Consider the following 14,160-nt stretch of genomic DNA (forward strand, 5'->3'; position numbering starts at 1 on the left):
CTTGACCGGAATCGAACCTGGGACCCGTCAGTCCGCAGGCCGATGCTCTATCCACTGAGCCAAACCGGTTAGGGCCATTATTAATTTTTATTTAAAAAAAATTTTTTTAGCATTTTTACCATCTGAAGGGTGAGTGGTGACCATGTTTATTACATAGGGTTGTTAAGTGCATTCTTAGCACTTAACAACCCTGTGGGGCCATGGGAGAAAACCAACTATTAGGCAATCATTTGGCGAGTTTTTGGAAGGTTAGAGAGATCAAAGGCAGAGTCAGGCAGTTGACCACAATGAGTGAGCTGAGCCTTTCATATAAGAATGTAAAAGTAAGAATGTTAACTTTATTATCTTAACTCATGTGCTCTTCATCACTTGATAAACCTTAAATATAGTAAACAAATATTGATTTGAATACAAACCATTTGAAGGAATAGTTTGCTGGACTTAAACCGATTTTTAAAATACAGAATTATGATTTCTTAGCGGTAAATTACTCAATAATTATTTATGTTTTTAAGATTATTCACCCATGTAATAAACATTTCTCATTTAGGTCTTCACTGGGATCTTCACCGCAGAAATGTTTCTCAAGATCATTGCCATGGATCCCTATTATTACTTTCAGGAAGGCTGGAATATTTTTGATGGTTTCATCGTGAGCCTTAGTTTAATGGAACTTGGTTTGGCAAATGTGGAAGGATTGTCAGTTCTTCGATCATTTCGGCTGGTAAATTAATTGGGGGTATCCATAATATTATTCTAATTAATTTAATTTGTTTTCACCCTTTCTAGTAACCATTATGGTATTTTACATAGTCACAATATTATTTGAATACATTTGAAAAACAAACCAGATTGCTCCAATCAACTGAGCCACGATTAGTCTCAAGACAGTGTTCTGAAGTCTGTTTAGAATTTCCCTTACCACTCTCAAATTTCACATTTGAGTTGAGATCTTTAGAGCTGTGGTCTTTTTCCCCAGCCTTCACAGAGAGCTGTGAATCTAATTTGAAGTCAGAAGAATGCAAAAAATAGAATAAACGTTAGAAATTATTACATAAAAGTAAATATGGGCAACTCTTTTAAAAACTGTTTAGCAAATCGTTGTGATAATGTGATGCAGTTTAAGGAAATGGGAAGCAAAATATCATTAGCATCTTGCTTAGAATGTCAGGCATTTTTGCATTAATTATCCTCTGGGAATAAATTAAACATTATGGTACTTATATTTGATTCTTTGAGTCACTTAGATGCCATTAAATAATGCACTACCACTGGCCTGACATTTGTTGAAGCATCAGAAATAAAATGTTGCTGCTGTTTAACCATAAATGGTATTTTAGAGGCACCTATGAGCTAAAACAACCAATGAGTCAGGCACAGTGGTGGAGAGACATTTACACACTCTAATGAGTTGTTGATTAATTAAATCACTGAAGACATAAAGGTTGACAAAATGCAGCTTTTACTTAAGTCAAAGTATTTCTTCTTTGAATATAATAAATCTTTAAAATATAGCTTAATATTACAGTAAGCTAAAGATACAGCAATCTATTTTTTTTAAATTAGTTTTTTTCTCTTGTACATTATGTAAGTTGTTTTAATTTTGTCTGCATCTTTGCATTTTAGCATGATATTTTAAGTACACTGAAAAAATATATCCACTAAGTGCCCATTTTTAAATATTGAGAGCCTCTACTTCTCTGAAACAGTCTTAGTTAATTACCATTAAATCTTAAATACCTCAGTTCCTTACCAAAAAAACAAAACAAAAGGAGTATTACATGTGCTTATGTAATGTAAGATTCTGGGGAATTTGGTGTATCTATTTCCACATGAATAGTGCCCCATGATAGAAAAATAAGCTGATAACATTTTCTAGATAATAGTTCGACACACAAATAATTCATCATCCTATAATTGAGACATTGGAGATTTTCCACATAAATAGATTTATAGATTCTTTAGAAGACAGGACAGTAACAGCTTTCTTGATTTTGTTTCCAGCTCCGAGTTTTCAAGTTGGCAAAATCCTGGCCCACCCTGAACATGCTCATTAAGATCATCGGCAATTCAGTGGGGGCTCTGGGTAACCTCACCTTGGTGTTGGCCATCATCGTCTTCATTTTTGCCGTAGTCGGCATGCAGCTCTTTGGTAAGAGCTACAAAGAATGTGTCTGCAAGATCTCCAGTGACTGTGAACTTCCACGCTGGCACATGAATGACTTCTTCCACTCCTTCCTGATTGTGTTCCGCGTGCTGTGTGGAGAGTGGATAGAGACCATGTGGGACTGCATGGAGGTCGCTGGTCAAGCCATGTGCCTTACTGTCTTCATGATGGTCATGGTCATTGGAAACCTAGTGGTACGTAAAAACAGTTTTCTCATTTTCAGTAAAATATAATGTAACCATATATAAAACTATGTTCAACTGAGGAATGTTTTATATGTTGTTTTTGTATCAAGGCCAGTTCCAATTCTCAATTATTCATTATTTCAGGAGCTAGGTATAGTTTATACTATTGAAATCCACGTATTTTTATTTTTATTTTTTCTTTATTAATTAAGGTATAACATATGTGTCCTTATCCCCCTATTGCCCCCCACTCTCCCCACTCATGCACTCCCCCCTGGTGTCTGTGTCCATTGGTTAGGTTTATATGCATGCATACAGGTCCTTGGGTTGATCTCTCCCCCTTATCTCACCCTCCCCTACCTTCCCTCTGAGGTTTAACGGTCTGATCAATGCTTCTCTGTCTCTGGATCTGTTTTTGTTCATCCGTTTATGTTGTTTATTATATTACACAAATGAGTGAGATCATGTGATATTTATCTTTCTCCAACTAACTTATTTAGCTTGGCATAATGCTCTCCAGGTCTATTCATGCTGTTGCAGATGGTAGAAATTCCTTTTTACAGCAGTGTAGTATTCCATTATGTAGATGTATCACAGTTTTTTAATCCACTCATCTGCTGATGGGGCACTTAGGCTGTTTCCAAATCTTAGCTATTGCAAATTGTGCTTCTATGAACATAGGGGTGCATATATCCTTTCTGATTGGTGTTTCTAGTTTCTTAGGATATATTCCTAGGAGTGGGATCACACATAAGTATTTTCAGAAGTGTTTTAATTATTTTTTCTTATTGAGATATAGTTGACATATGTAACATAATTTTTTTCACATCATATGGATAATGTGCTGATGTAACAAGGTTTCAGAGAGGCATATCTCACACAAGAGCATGAACACCTAATCATCACACTTATGACCTACAAAAGGATCTATAACGAACTCTTAAGATACGTTTTGAGCCAAAGTTGTTCTTCATCACTAAAACCTCCTATTAGTCATGGAGAAGGCCATTTCTGGTTTTTATTTTTCAGTTCCTATGCTAAAGCATGGCAGGGTTGCTAGGAACAGCCACTCGTTTCATTTATAAGTACTAACAACGGTATTACTTGAAGTGTTTCAAATTTGAGTTTTCCACAAATTGGAGTTAAAAAAAAATTAGTGATCCTCTCAGTCCATTAAGAGTACATGAAGTTTTGGGTGCCTAAAACTAGAGTATGAGCAAGTAACATTGACTCAACATCACTTACTATCATGTCTCTGTAAAATGAACCATGCCCAGCACCTCTGTACTGAGTCCTGGAGGCATGGGAAAGATGATAGGAAAATAAATATGAAACAGTGATAATACATTTACTCGAACAGAAGTAAAAATAGGAAGTCTCTAATACATGTCAAAGATATAAAAACAAAGTGCCATATGTCAAGTTCTCAAAATGACAAGAAAAGGTTTTGTCAAGGAATTTGGACTTGAAATATCTTTAATTGAGGTGTAAGTTTTAACTTGGTAGGAAGAAAGGTTGACATATCTATTTTGAGTTGTCCAGACATAATAGCTCCCCAAAATTTTACATGAATCAAGATATGTTAATATTCTTTTCCCACACTCATAACAATGAGGCCTATTGTTAGAAATGAGACTTACAGACTAATTACTGGTCTTATTCATGGAAATACCTTTATTCCACAATCTTAAACTCAATGTTAGCATCATCACTATTTTATAGTGAACATTCATTTGTAATATTTTCAACCATTGTGTAAATATAGTGGTCATGAATTTCTGAGTCAAAAATAAATAATCTGGTTTTTTTATCTAGTAAAAGGTATATATTTTTTCCTAATTTGGCAAGTTATCTAGGCAGAAAAATTTGTATAATTACATAAAAATCAAAGCATATTTAAATATATTAGAATTACCTTTGGTTTTAAAAATAAAATTATAATAAATTATTATTGTCCTAGAAAATTCAGGTTACATGAGCAAAATTGCATCCCAATTAAAACTTTTTTTTCCTTTTTCACTGTACTATTATCTACATAACTAATATTTCTCTTTTTGAATGAAACTTAATATATATATGTTATGCAACAATGGTTTCAGTAATTTTGTAATAACTAAAAAGGAAATGATGTTAATAGCATGATTTTATATTAGCCAGGTATTTATTTCATTCACTTTTTTTTTTCCTTAGGATAGGTGATTATGAGCTAGAAAAAAAATTAAGTTTATGAAAAAATTAAGTTTAAGAATAATTTTGGAAAACTTAAAGTCAAGAACCATTGAAATGACAGAATGTTTTGATCACCTAATTTTCTATTGTATTTTAGGTTCTGAACCTCTTCCTGGCCTTGCTTTTGAGTTCATTCAGTTCTGACAACCTTGCTGCCACTGATGATGATAATGAAATGAACAATCTCCAGATTGCTGTGGGAAGGATGCAGAGAGGAATTGATTATGTTAAAAGAAAAGTACATGAATTTATTCAGAAAGCCATTGTTAGAAAGCAGAAAGCTTTAGATGAGATTAAACCTCTTGAAGATCTGAATAACAAAAAAGACAGCTGTATTTCCAACCATACCACCGTAGAAATAGGCAAAGATCTCAATTATCTCAAAGATGGGAATGGAACTACCAGTGGCATAGGCAGCAGTGTAGAAAAATATGTCGTGGATGAAAGTGATTACATGTCATTCATAAACAACCCCAGCCTCACTGTGACTGTACCAATTGCTGTTGGAGAATCTGACTTTGAAAATTTAAATACTGAAGAATTCAGCAGTGAGTCAGACATGGAGGAAAGCAAAGAGGTAGGAGATTTTAAATAAGAAGATATTTTGGTATTAAGCTTTAAAATATCAAACTATTTAAAATTATGTTTTCTTTCAGTAAGAAAATAGGAAATATCAATTGATACATTTTCTATGGCAAATTGGTGATAAATCAATGATATGTTAAAACATAGCTAGACAAGTAATCTGCTAATTTTCAAGTATTTACTATTTTGAATTATTGACAATATTAAAAATCAGATTAATATGAATTTTTCTAAGTATTGAAATATAAATATAGATTTGTAAAAATGCCTCAGATTATCCACTTTCTTCTTTATAATTCTCCCAAATGATTTTTTTTTATATTATCAAAAATACTTGTCGAGAAGGTAAGTTCCAATTCTGATTTTGCTATATTCTTGGCTCTTAGGAAATACTTCATAAAATGTGATTTTATTTAGTTTGCACAAGCAGATTTATTCATGGAAAATCTGATTGGAATCTTGGCTTGATATTAACATATACTTTCATATTTTGTGAAGTAAATAATTTTTTAAGGAAGTGAAGATATTGATGAGGAATCACACTGAAAAATATTTGTAACTCTATTGAGCCCAGTGCCTGCATAATATTTTATAGAATGTAAAATTGTGCATTTAATAACTACAATAAGAGTCTTGGTAGTTTAAAGTATTTTTTGATTTACCACAAGTATGAGTATCAGAGTATGTTTTTGTTTGTTTATAGGTTAATATGTGCAGAGTTGGGGTAAAGAGAAAAGGATTGAAATCCTCAGTATTTAATTGTTTACCTATACAAAAATATGGATGGCTTTCCCAGTAACAAAAGCTTGCATAAATAAATAAAAATACCAACCATTACCAAAGATTTATCTTTATTTGTCACTTGAATTGATTGGCAGGGAAAATAAAGACCTCTTTTACTGTTCTCATTCTAAGAAAGATAGATGATTTGGGGGAATTTGAAGCATTAAAGTATAAAATTTAAGTAGTGGAACAAAGTATAATTAGGAATCAGTTAACAAAAATTATTAACAAAAATGTATTTCTAAGAAGGGAACTTTAGATATTTCAGTCAGTATTCCTATATGTATTCCATAAAATTACTAAAGAATATGCCGTTTTCTATTCTTTCTTGTTTATAAGATAAATAGTATTGCTAATGCAATAATTAGGTAGAAGTAGATGTTATCATAAATTCAAGGGAATTTTAAATATAAGTACTAAAATTATATATAAGTAACAAAGTTATAGCGACTAGTTTCACAGAATAGTGATGAAATTCAAGGGAAATAGTTTAAAACCTTATAGCCCAGGGCAAAGAATCACTGTAGTTAGTGGAAGTGAAATGTTTACTAGTAAGACCATTATTTTAAGATTAAATATCTTAAGATATGGTTAATAAAATTTTGGATACGAATAGTTGGTTGGTCTATGCTGAAATGGTGGGGCCTAATTTCTGGTATTTTATATCACTAGAATCTGAAGTCAGTGGTTAGAAAATAAGATTGGGTCATTACATTTTAATATCTATTCCCCTCTTATTGTTTTGACATTATTCCTAAAGTTAATAGTTCCCTTATAGAAAGGGAAGTCAATTTTTATTTTTATTTATGCTTAGAGTCTTATATAAACTACGAATGAATTATAAATAATCAAACGTTTCAGCCCTCCGTCAGATTAAGCTTTGGGCTAAGTTTGAGTATTTTTTGAAGTGTAGATAACTTGTCATCCAGTCTTCTTTATTCAGAAATTTTAAAGTCTCAAGCTTCTCCAAAAGAACATGTATTGTGCCTCACCTCAAAGCGTTAGGTTTGACCTTAGAGGAGCATCCAATAAACTGGGGATTATAGCAGGAAAATCCAAACTGTCTTCCCAATTTTTTCCTGTTATCATTAAATTTGTCATTTGTTTTCTGTATGAGTTAAGTACTCCAAAATAATATATGTGACCACAGTACTTTGGAATTGGAGGCCGACAACTGATCTTCCCATTGTAAATAAAATTATTTTATTGCTTCAGCTATGGAGTCCTCTCAATACCTTCCCACCGTAGAGATTGTTACCTGGGTGTTAAAATGTATTATTTGGAGAATTTTTCAATTATGGATTCATCTCAAACTTCCTAAATATAAACTCATAAATGAATAAAAGATTATGTAATGGTTTAGGTAGGGAATATGTGCAGGCTTTAATCTTTCGGTATTTAATGTGGTAGGTCTAACACTAGAAAACAAAAGAGAATTGAAACAATCCAAATATTCCCACCTGAAATGTCTGATTTAGAGTTCTGTCTCCAAGTTATTTTTATCTTGTCCTTTTCTTAGCTGGTGGGATGGGATTATGCTGTTCAATATTGCATGTAGAGTTGTAAGAAATGGTTTGAGGCTTATTGATATTCTTTTCTAAGTGGTTAAAAATATTAAAGGGAAAAATGGAGCACTTTTTAATTTTTGGAATGCCTAAGTGATTTCCTTTTTATAGGGCAGATTAACCAAGTGGGCCAGAGGTTGTTTAGGTGCTAGAACTAAATACTCTTCTATTTTGTCTTTGCCGAATTTGCATGAATCTTTGATAGTTCCGTAGATTCTCTAGAGCATATCATTTTAAATTCATCATGATCATGCATGCTTTAACTCATATGTTATTTTTACTATATTTAATGTGATTCCTTTTACACTTTGTGATTTTTGAATGATTGATTTTTCTCGAGAGTTTTAATAATGTTGAAAGCATACTTGATTTTTCAAAGTGAAATTTACTAGTGCAATCTGGTGACCTTCACTGCTTACCATTCTTACCTCTCACAGGAGTAAAATCAAGCTGGAGCCATCAAGAACGCAGCGCTGGTGTTTTTTAACCAGCCAGAGGCTCGTGCCACCACTTTTACCCAGGTTACCCAAGCAAGTTGTACATATATAAATAGAATCAGTTTCTAAATGAATTTTGACTGGCCTGCATGTTACTCAGCTACATTCCTTGCCCATCCATTGGCAGTAAAATAAAAACATGCACAGCTTGCTCTTATGCTGGTCAGGCAAGTCTGGCAACCCAACTTTTAAAAAATGATTTAGCTGCTAGTTTCCTTACATAGATTTTTAATGGAAATTATGCTCAGTGTAAAGTAGAAGTGCATGCCTTTATGGATTATTTAATTTCCATTTAACGTTACAGAGTTTTTAACATGCTGAGGGCCTAAAGGAGAAATGTAGGTGCTCTTTGAAAGACTCTTACAGAAAAGCTTTCTGTTGCCATCCCCCCCTCTGTTAAATTTATTTTTCAATTACCCTTTTTTTAATATAGCCTCAACGAGTGCGCTTTGTTGGTAATTATTTTTGTTCAGTATCATATTAAGTTTTTCTGAAGGGTAGTCTGCAAATTAAAGCAATCCTTTATACATGTGCAAACTTCCTGAAGGATGCCTTTATGTTATAATAATGTAAATGAATGGGAATGTTTATGTTTGGGCTGCTATCAGCATGGGTATAATTTTTATCTGCTTAATTTTAGAGAAAATAGCATTGCTTTATCTAGCAATTGACCAAAAGTATTTTGCATTTAGAATATGACCCCCTTGGAGATTCTGTTGTTTACCCCTAAAAACTCCTAAGACTGAAAAAAAAAGAAATATGTTTTTTTATAAAAAAAAAGAGACAGTCTTAAAGGTGGTATTTTCAGAAAGAAAATAGATCTGAAATCCACTTTCTTTATCCTATTGTTCCTCAGTCCTTTGTGTTTTTGTCTCTCCTCTGTTGTATCCAGACCTTTTGGGAAATTTTCTCCTGAAAAATATTATTTAAATATGTCACGCAGACTCCTATACAAGGAAAAAAAAATCATTGTGAGCTCTTGTTTCTTTGGTGTTTTTGAAAAGGAGGGACCTCCCTTGTTATGTGACTACAAAAATGAGCGTTATCCCATTCTGTGAGATCCATTTGGTGGATTTTTCATTTCCTGATGTTGAAATCAAACATTTTAGCACAAATCAATATGTGCTAAAATATGCTAACCAAATTACTGGATCTAATGATTTTTTTAAGATTATTAGTTTGTCACTTAAATGCGGTTTCCTCTCCTTCTTTCATCAAAACTATGAAACAACCCTACCATAAGCATATCTGCTTATTTGGAAGGAGAAATGATTGTGCCATTCTTGTAGCATTCTCTTATCCTTTAGAACAAAATAGTCAGTCACTGGCACTCTAGATTCCATAAAAGGTAATGCCTCATATATTGGAGGAATGACATATAAAATGAGACCTTAGAAGTATCATTGCTCATGATTTAACACATATACTCAGGGACTAGAAATACTTTTTCCTATTATATAATAATTCTTCAGAAAAAGCATGACTCTTTAGGATAATGGCTTGTTTTTCTCAGTTTCTTGAAAAAAGTCAAGGTTAGTTTCCTGATTCTCTGAGTATCCCATCTGTGGTGTGCCTTTGTTGAGAGGTAAATGGGGAAAAGCAGATTTGGCTGCAGTAAGTATAGAATACAAACCAAATAGGAACTGATTTAAATTGACTTCATTTATTCTTAACTCTCACATTATAGTTTCCAACTTTTTCAATAGGTCTCTGATCCTCCCTTAGGAAACATTGTCAGTTTTCTAAAAGAGTTTATATACATACTTGTTACCGATTGGGGCTACCTGCTGGGACCTCAGTTCTTTTCATTGACACAGAAAAGATTTTAAGGTCAATGAAAATGAAAGTAAAGCAAAATGGGGTTTATTGAAGATACATTACAAAGGAGGCACATGCCAGGAGAGAGAGAGAGAGAGAGAGAGAGAGAGAGAGAGATTGGCCTTGAATTTCTGGGTTTAAAATGGAGGTTTTCTGGGTGGAGCCTTTCATTTGTATTCAGGGATGATTGCCAGAAACTATCTTTCTTCTGGGCATGCCCTTACCCATAATGCATACAGAAAAGCCCATAGGGGTGAGGGGTGAAAACCGAAATGCAAGTTTTTATTATAATTAGTCCAGGCCTTAGTAAGGTCACATTGTCATTGAGGTCACGTGGTTTTCCTCTGAGCTTGCGCCAAGAAGCAGCTGGCTCCCATCTGCCAGTGGCAGTCTGAAGGCAATGTTGGTCCGACCCCAGGGCAGGCTTCACCCCAGCCGCTCCTGTCTAACATACTGAATTCTAATACCTAAGAGGTGTGTGTGTGGGCGGGGGCGGCCGGGGGGGATGTATATGGAAGGTTTGGGTAAGCAATGGTGGGATGAGTTCAATACATCTATGATTTTATCCTGGAGAATGTGTAGTTCTCAAAGGAAAGTTTTCCAGTGGGATAGTGAGGAAGGGAGAAAGAAAGCTCTAAACAACCCGTAAGAACAAAATGAGTAAATATGTGTGTTTTAGGGGCACTAGTTCTCTGCTGAAGGATAGGCCATAAAGGTTCCTTTTGCCATCCCAAGAAAGAGATTTAAGATCTTGAGAGTCATAGGTCAGAAAATTTTGTAATGTATTCATTATAAAGAATAAAGTATTTTCTGGATAATGTAGTACATTAGTAATGATACTTTTGATTTTTTCCATCTCCCTTATTAAGAAGGTAACAAGGACTAAAGTGTAACTTTGGCCTTGAGCCTATCCCAAAGCAAGCAAGACCATCACTTTCATTGTTCCAGTGTTAAGATTTCTCATGTAAAATGACCCAGAGCTGTCTTTAAGTACAGATTAGTACTAGGATCCACGTGGGACAAAGGATTGCCATTCTTAAAGACCAAAATGTTAGTTAGATATGGAATACTTGATTTAATCTATACTTGAATGATCCTTTTATTTTTTAAAAATATTATTTTATTGACTCAGATTAGAATATACTAGTCTTTTTTTCTAAATTATATACAATGTTTCCTAATTAAATTTTAAAAAAATAACTGCATAACAAGAAACACGTGTGCTTATGAAAATCTTAATAGGAAGTAAAGTTTTCTCTCCCTTTTTCTATTTGATTAATTATTTTTATAAATACTTATACTTTCTGAAAGAAGGACAATTATTTTGGCACATTGATGTTTAATAATAATTTATCAATGATGTAGAAAGCAAAAGAATTATATGTTTAAAAATACAAACTGAATATTTGTGTCTTGACATTTATTTATTAGATCACTAAGCAAAATATGGTTTTGCTCTGCTTAACTCCTAAAACTGGAATTACCCAGCTCTTAGAAGAATGCAGGTTTTAAATAATATGAGCCCTATAATGAAGTTTTCATTTTAAAAAATGTTTAATATTTACATTTAAAAGTAAATGATTGCCAGTGCTATTATTTATAGCAAATAAAAATTTGCTATTCTTGTTTGATATCTTAACTATCCTGACATTGGATTTGTATTTTGTTAAAGTTTAATGAGGTAAGGGCTATGCTAACAATATCATTCAGTCTATTGTTTCCCAATAAATAAGCTCAGACAATAAAAAGATAACCTACCCATCTAAATTTAGCAAGAAGAAGTAGAACATATCAGGTACAGAACTTGAAACTATAGAACTGGTTTTATTTCTAGACAGTTAATATTTTGGTCTCTTACTCATATAGCATTTTGTAGTGAACTATGCCTAGACTGAAGTATGACAAGCAGCCTTTATTTGACAATTCTTTTTTAGGTGTATGAGGACTAATAGTTCCATATAATGATGTGTGTGAAGTTGCACTGTAGTTAGGATTGATTGTAATTATGACCTTTTCTGGAGCTGAAGATTTTTATAGTCTTAGATTCATTTGGTTTTCATAGGTACCTTACAGATTTTAACTTTTAGTCAACATATTTTGTATAATTATGATATTTATCTCAGGTGATTTAAGGAAGTCATTGAATTGAGGTTATCTAGAAAGATTTTATAAGTTAGAATTTCAAAATATAAATATAACCTGAACTAATACTACGTTCATAATCATGAGAGATGGTAATTGACAATATCATGAGAACTATTTAAAACCTACAATGTTTGATTACATGTTAAGTCTACTAAATGTTTTAAATAGATAAACATTGGGTTTACCTCTGAATCTTCAAAGAAATTCTCTAAGGAAAAATGGGGTGCAGAAGATCTAGAGTCCAAATACTGACTCATTATGACTTTTGAGAAGGTGATTTAAAGCCCCATTTCCTTCTCTAAATAGACATTGGCATGGTTGATGTTGAGGATGAATGTGCAGCCTAGATTCTTCATTTGTAAACCAAGTAAAGCTATTCAAGTAATTCATGAGAGAGGTAGGTCCTGTATTGTTCCACATCAGAGAGAAGATGGAGAAGGATGAGAGTTCCTCTCCTTCAAGAGGTTCCATTCTCTTGCTGGGACTGTAGATACTTGTACATAGAGTGAAAAGAGAGAAGACATTGTCAGTGTTAGTTTTCCTGACTCCAGAGTTAAACTACAGTTTGCTTTGTAGACTTATCTCAGGAATGAATAATTGGGAGCCTGGTGTTGAGACAGCACTCCTAATTCTAAGAGTTGTTGGTCATTACACAGTTTAGAATCTTGCAGGATTTGTGTTACTCTGAACTTTAAGTCAGAATATTATTTGTATGCACTTGAATGTGAAAGTAAGTATTAGATAGGAGGTGTTAGAAATAGTGGGGGAATAAGATTCCATGTAACAGTCATTCATTTACTCAACAAACATTTACTAAACACAACATTGAAGATAAGTACTAGAGATACAGAGATGGTAAAAGCATGATATTTGTCTCAAAAAATTAAGTCTGGTGATATATGTCTTCTAGAAATACAAAATATTTTATGTGCACTTTTGAAAAAGTAATAACATGACCTTTAAGTACATATATATTTGGCTTCAATAAAAAAGCATCTAGCCTGGCTGGCATGGCTCAGTTGTTGAGCACTGACCTATGAACAGGAGGACACAGTTTGATTCCCAGTCAGGGCACATGTCTGGGTTGTGGGCTTGATCCCCAGTGTGGGGCATGCAAGAGGCAGCCAATCAAGGATTCTCTCTCATCATTGATGTTTCTATCTCTCTCTCCCTCTCCCTTCCTCTCTGAAATCAATAAAAAAAATATTATTTTTTTTAAAAAAGCATCTACCCCTGGCCTGTGTGGCTTAGTTGGTTGAGAATTGTCCCATGAACCTGAAGGTTGCCTGGTTTGATTCCTGGTCAGGGCACATGCCTGGGTTGTGGTCTCAATCCCCAGTAGAAAGCAGGCAGGAGGCAGCTGATAAGCTGATCAATATTTCTCTCTCACATAGATCTTCTCTCTCTCCCTCTCACTTCCTCTCTATCTGAAATCAATATTTTAGAAGCATCTATTAATTTTATGTTAATACTAAATCACTGGGCTAAATGAAAGGATTGATAAATTGATATTACAGGATCCTCTGGAAACTTTTGAACATTTTGAACAAAGTTTTCCTGGAATATCTTGTCTAGTGACTTTTTCCAATCATTGTCAAGGGCTAACCATCATTATGTTGTGAAGTCCACTCATTCATTCATTTTAAAACAATATTTATTGAGAACCTTCAACATACCCAGCCCTGATGTAGGCTCTGATGCAGTAATTGACCAATGCCAGCTTGAGAGTGTGGAGCACCCTGAATATGGATTCTCATTTTTTATTGGGGCCCACTCCCAGGTCTTCCCCTAATCTGTATTTGCAGTGTGATGCTTGTTCTTAAGAGGGATGTTATCCAATTCTAATCTTGGGCTGTCTGTAGTTAGATCAGATATGATTGTGCTTTAATTTTTCTGATTACTTATATCATATTTCAACATCCTGCAAATGATAAGATGAGTATTTTCAGATCCCTGGTAGGTAACAACTTCATGTGAATCGGATGGGTTGGAAAGAGAGGGTAATTAAGTCATTTCTTAATCAATTACGTATGTAAAAAAAGCTACACATATCTAAGACAGAGGACAGGAAATTAGAAATAGTCCAAAAACTTAGAATATTTGTAATAAATTTAACTTTGACATTTCATCTTAAAACAAAATATATTTAAATTTTGTTGACAAAAATATTATAATTGAGTGTCTGT

The 14,160-nt window shown here is 33.5% G+C and overlaps 1 protein-coding gene across 6 annotated transcripts in view; it reads left to right on the plus strand.

Annotated features, from left to right (window-relative positions):
- The window catches only part of LOC102243307 (sodium channel protein type 2 subunit alpha), a 127,061-nt gene that overhangs the window by 77,783 nt on the left and 35,118 nt on the right, over positions 1 to 14,160 (plus strand). For all 6 annotated transcript variants that reach the window (XM_014545362.1, XM_014545376.1, XM_005857522.2 and 3 more), the window contains exons 15-17: positions 551 to 724; positions 2,005 to 2,361; positions 4,679 to 5,158. In XM_014545362.1, the coding sequence (XP_014400848.1) occupies positions 551 to 724; positions 2,005 to 2,361; positions 4,679 to 5,158 (1,011 nt within the window). The remainder of the gene's footprint in view (positions 1 to 550; positions 725 to 2,004; positions 2,362 to 4,678; positions 5,159 to 14,160) is intronic.

The sequence above is a fragment of the Myotis brandtii genome, unplaced genomic scaffold, assembly GCF_000412655.1.
Source record: "Myotis brandtii unplaced genomic scaffold, ASM41265v1 scaffold112, whole genome shotgun sequence".
Classification (NCBI taxonomy): Eukaryota; Metazoa; Chordata; class Mammalia; order Chiroptera; family Vespertilionidae; genus Myotis; species Myotis brandtii.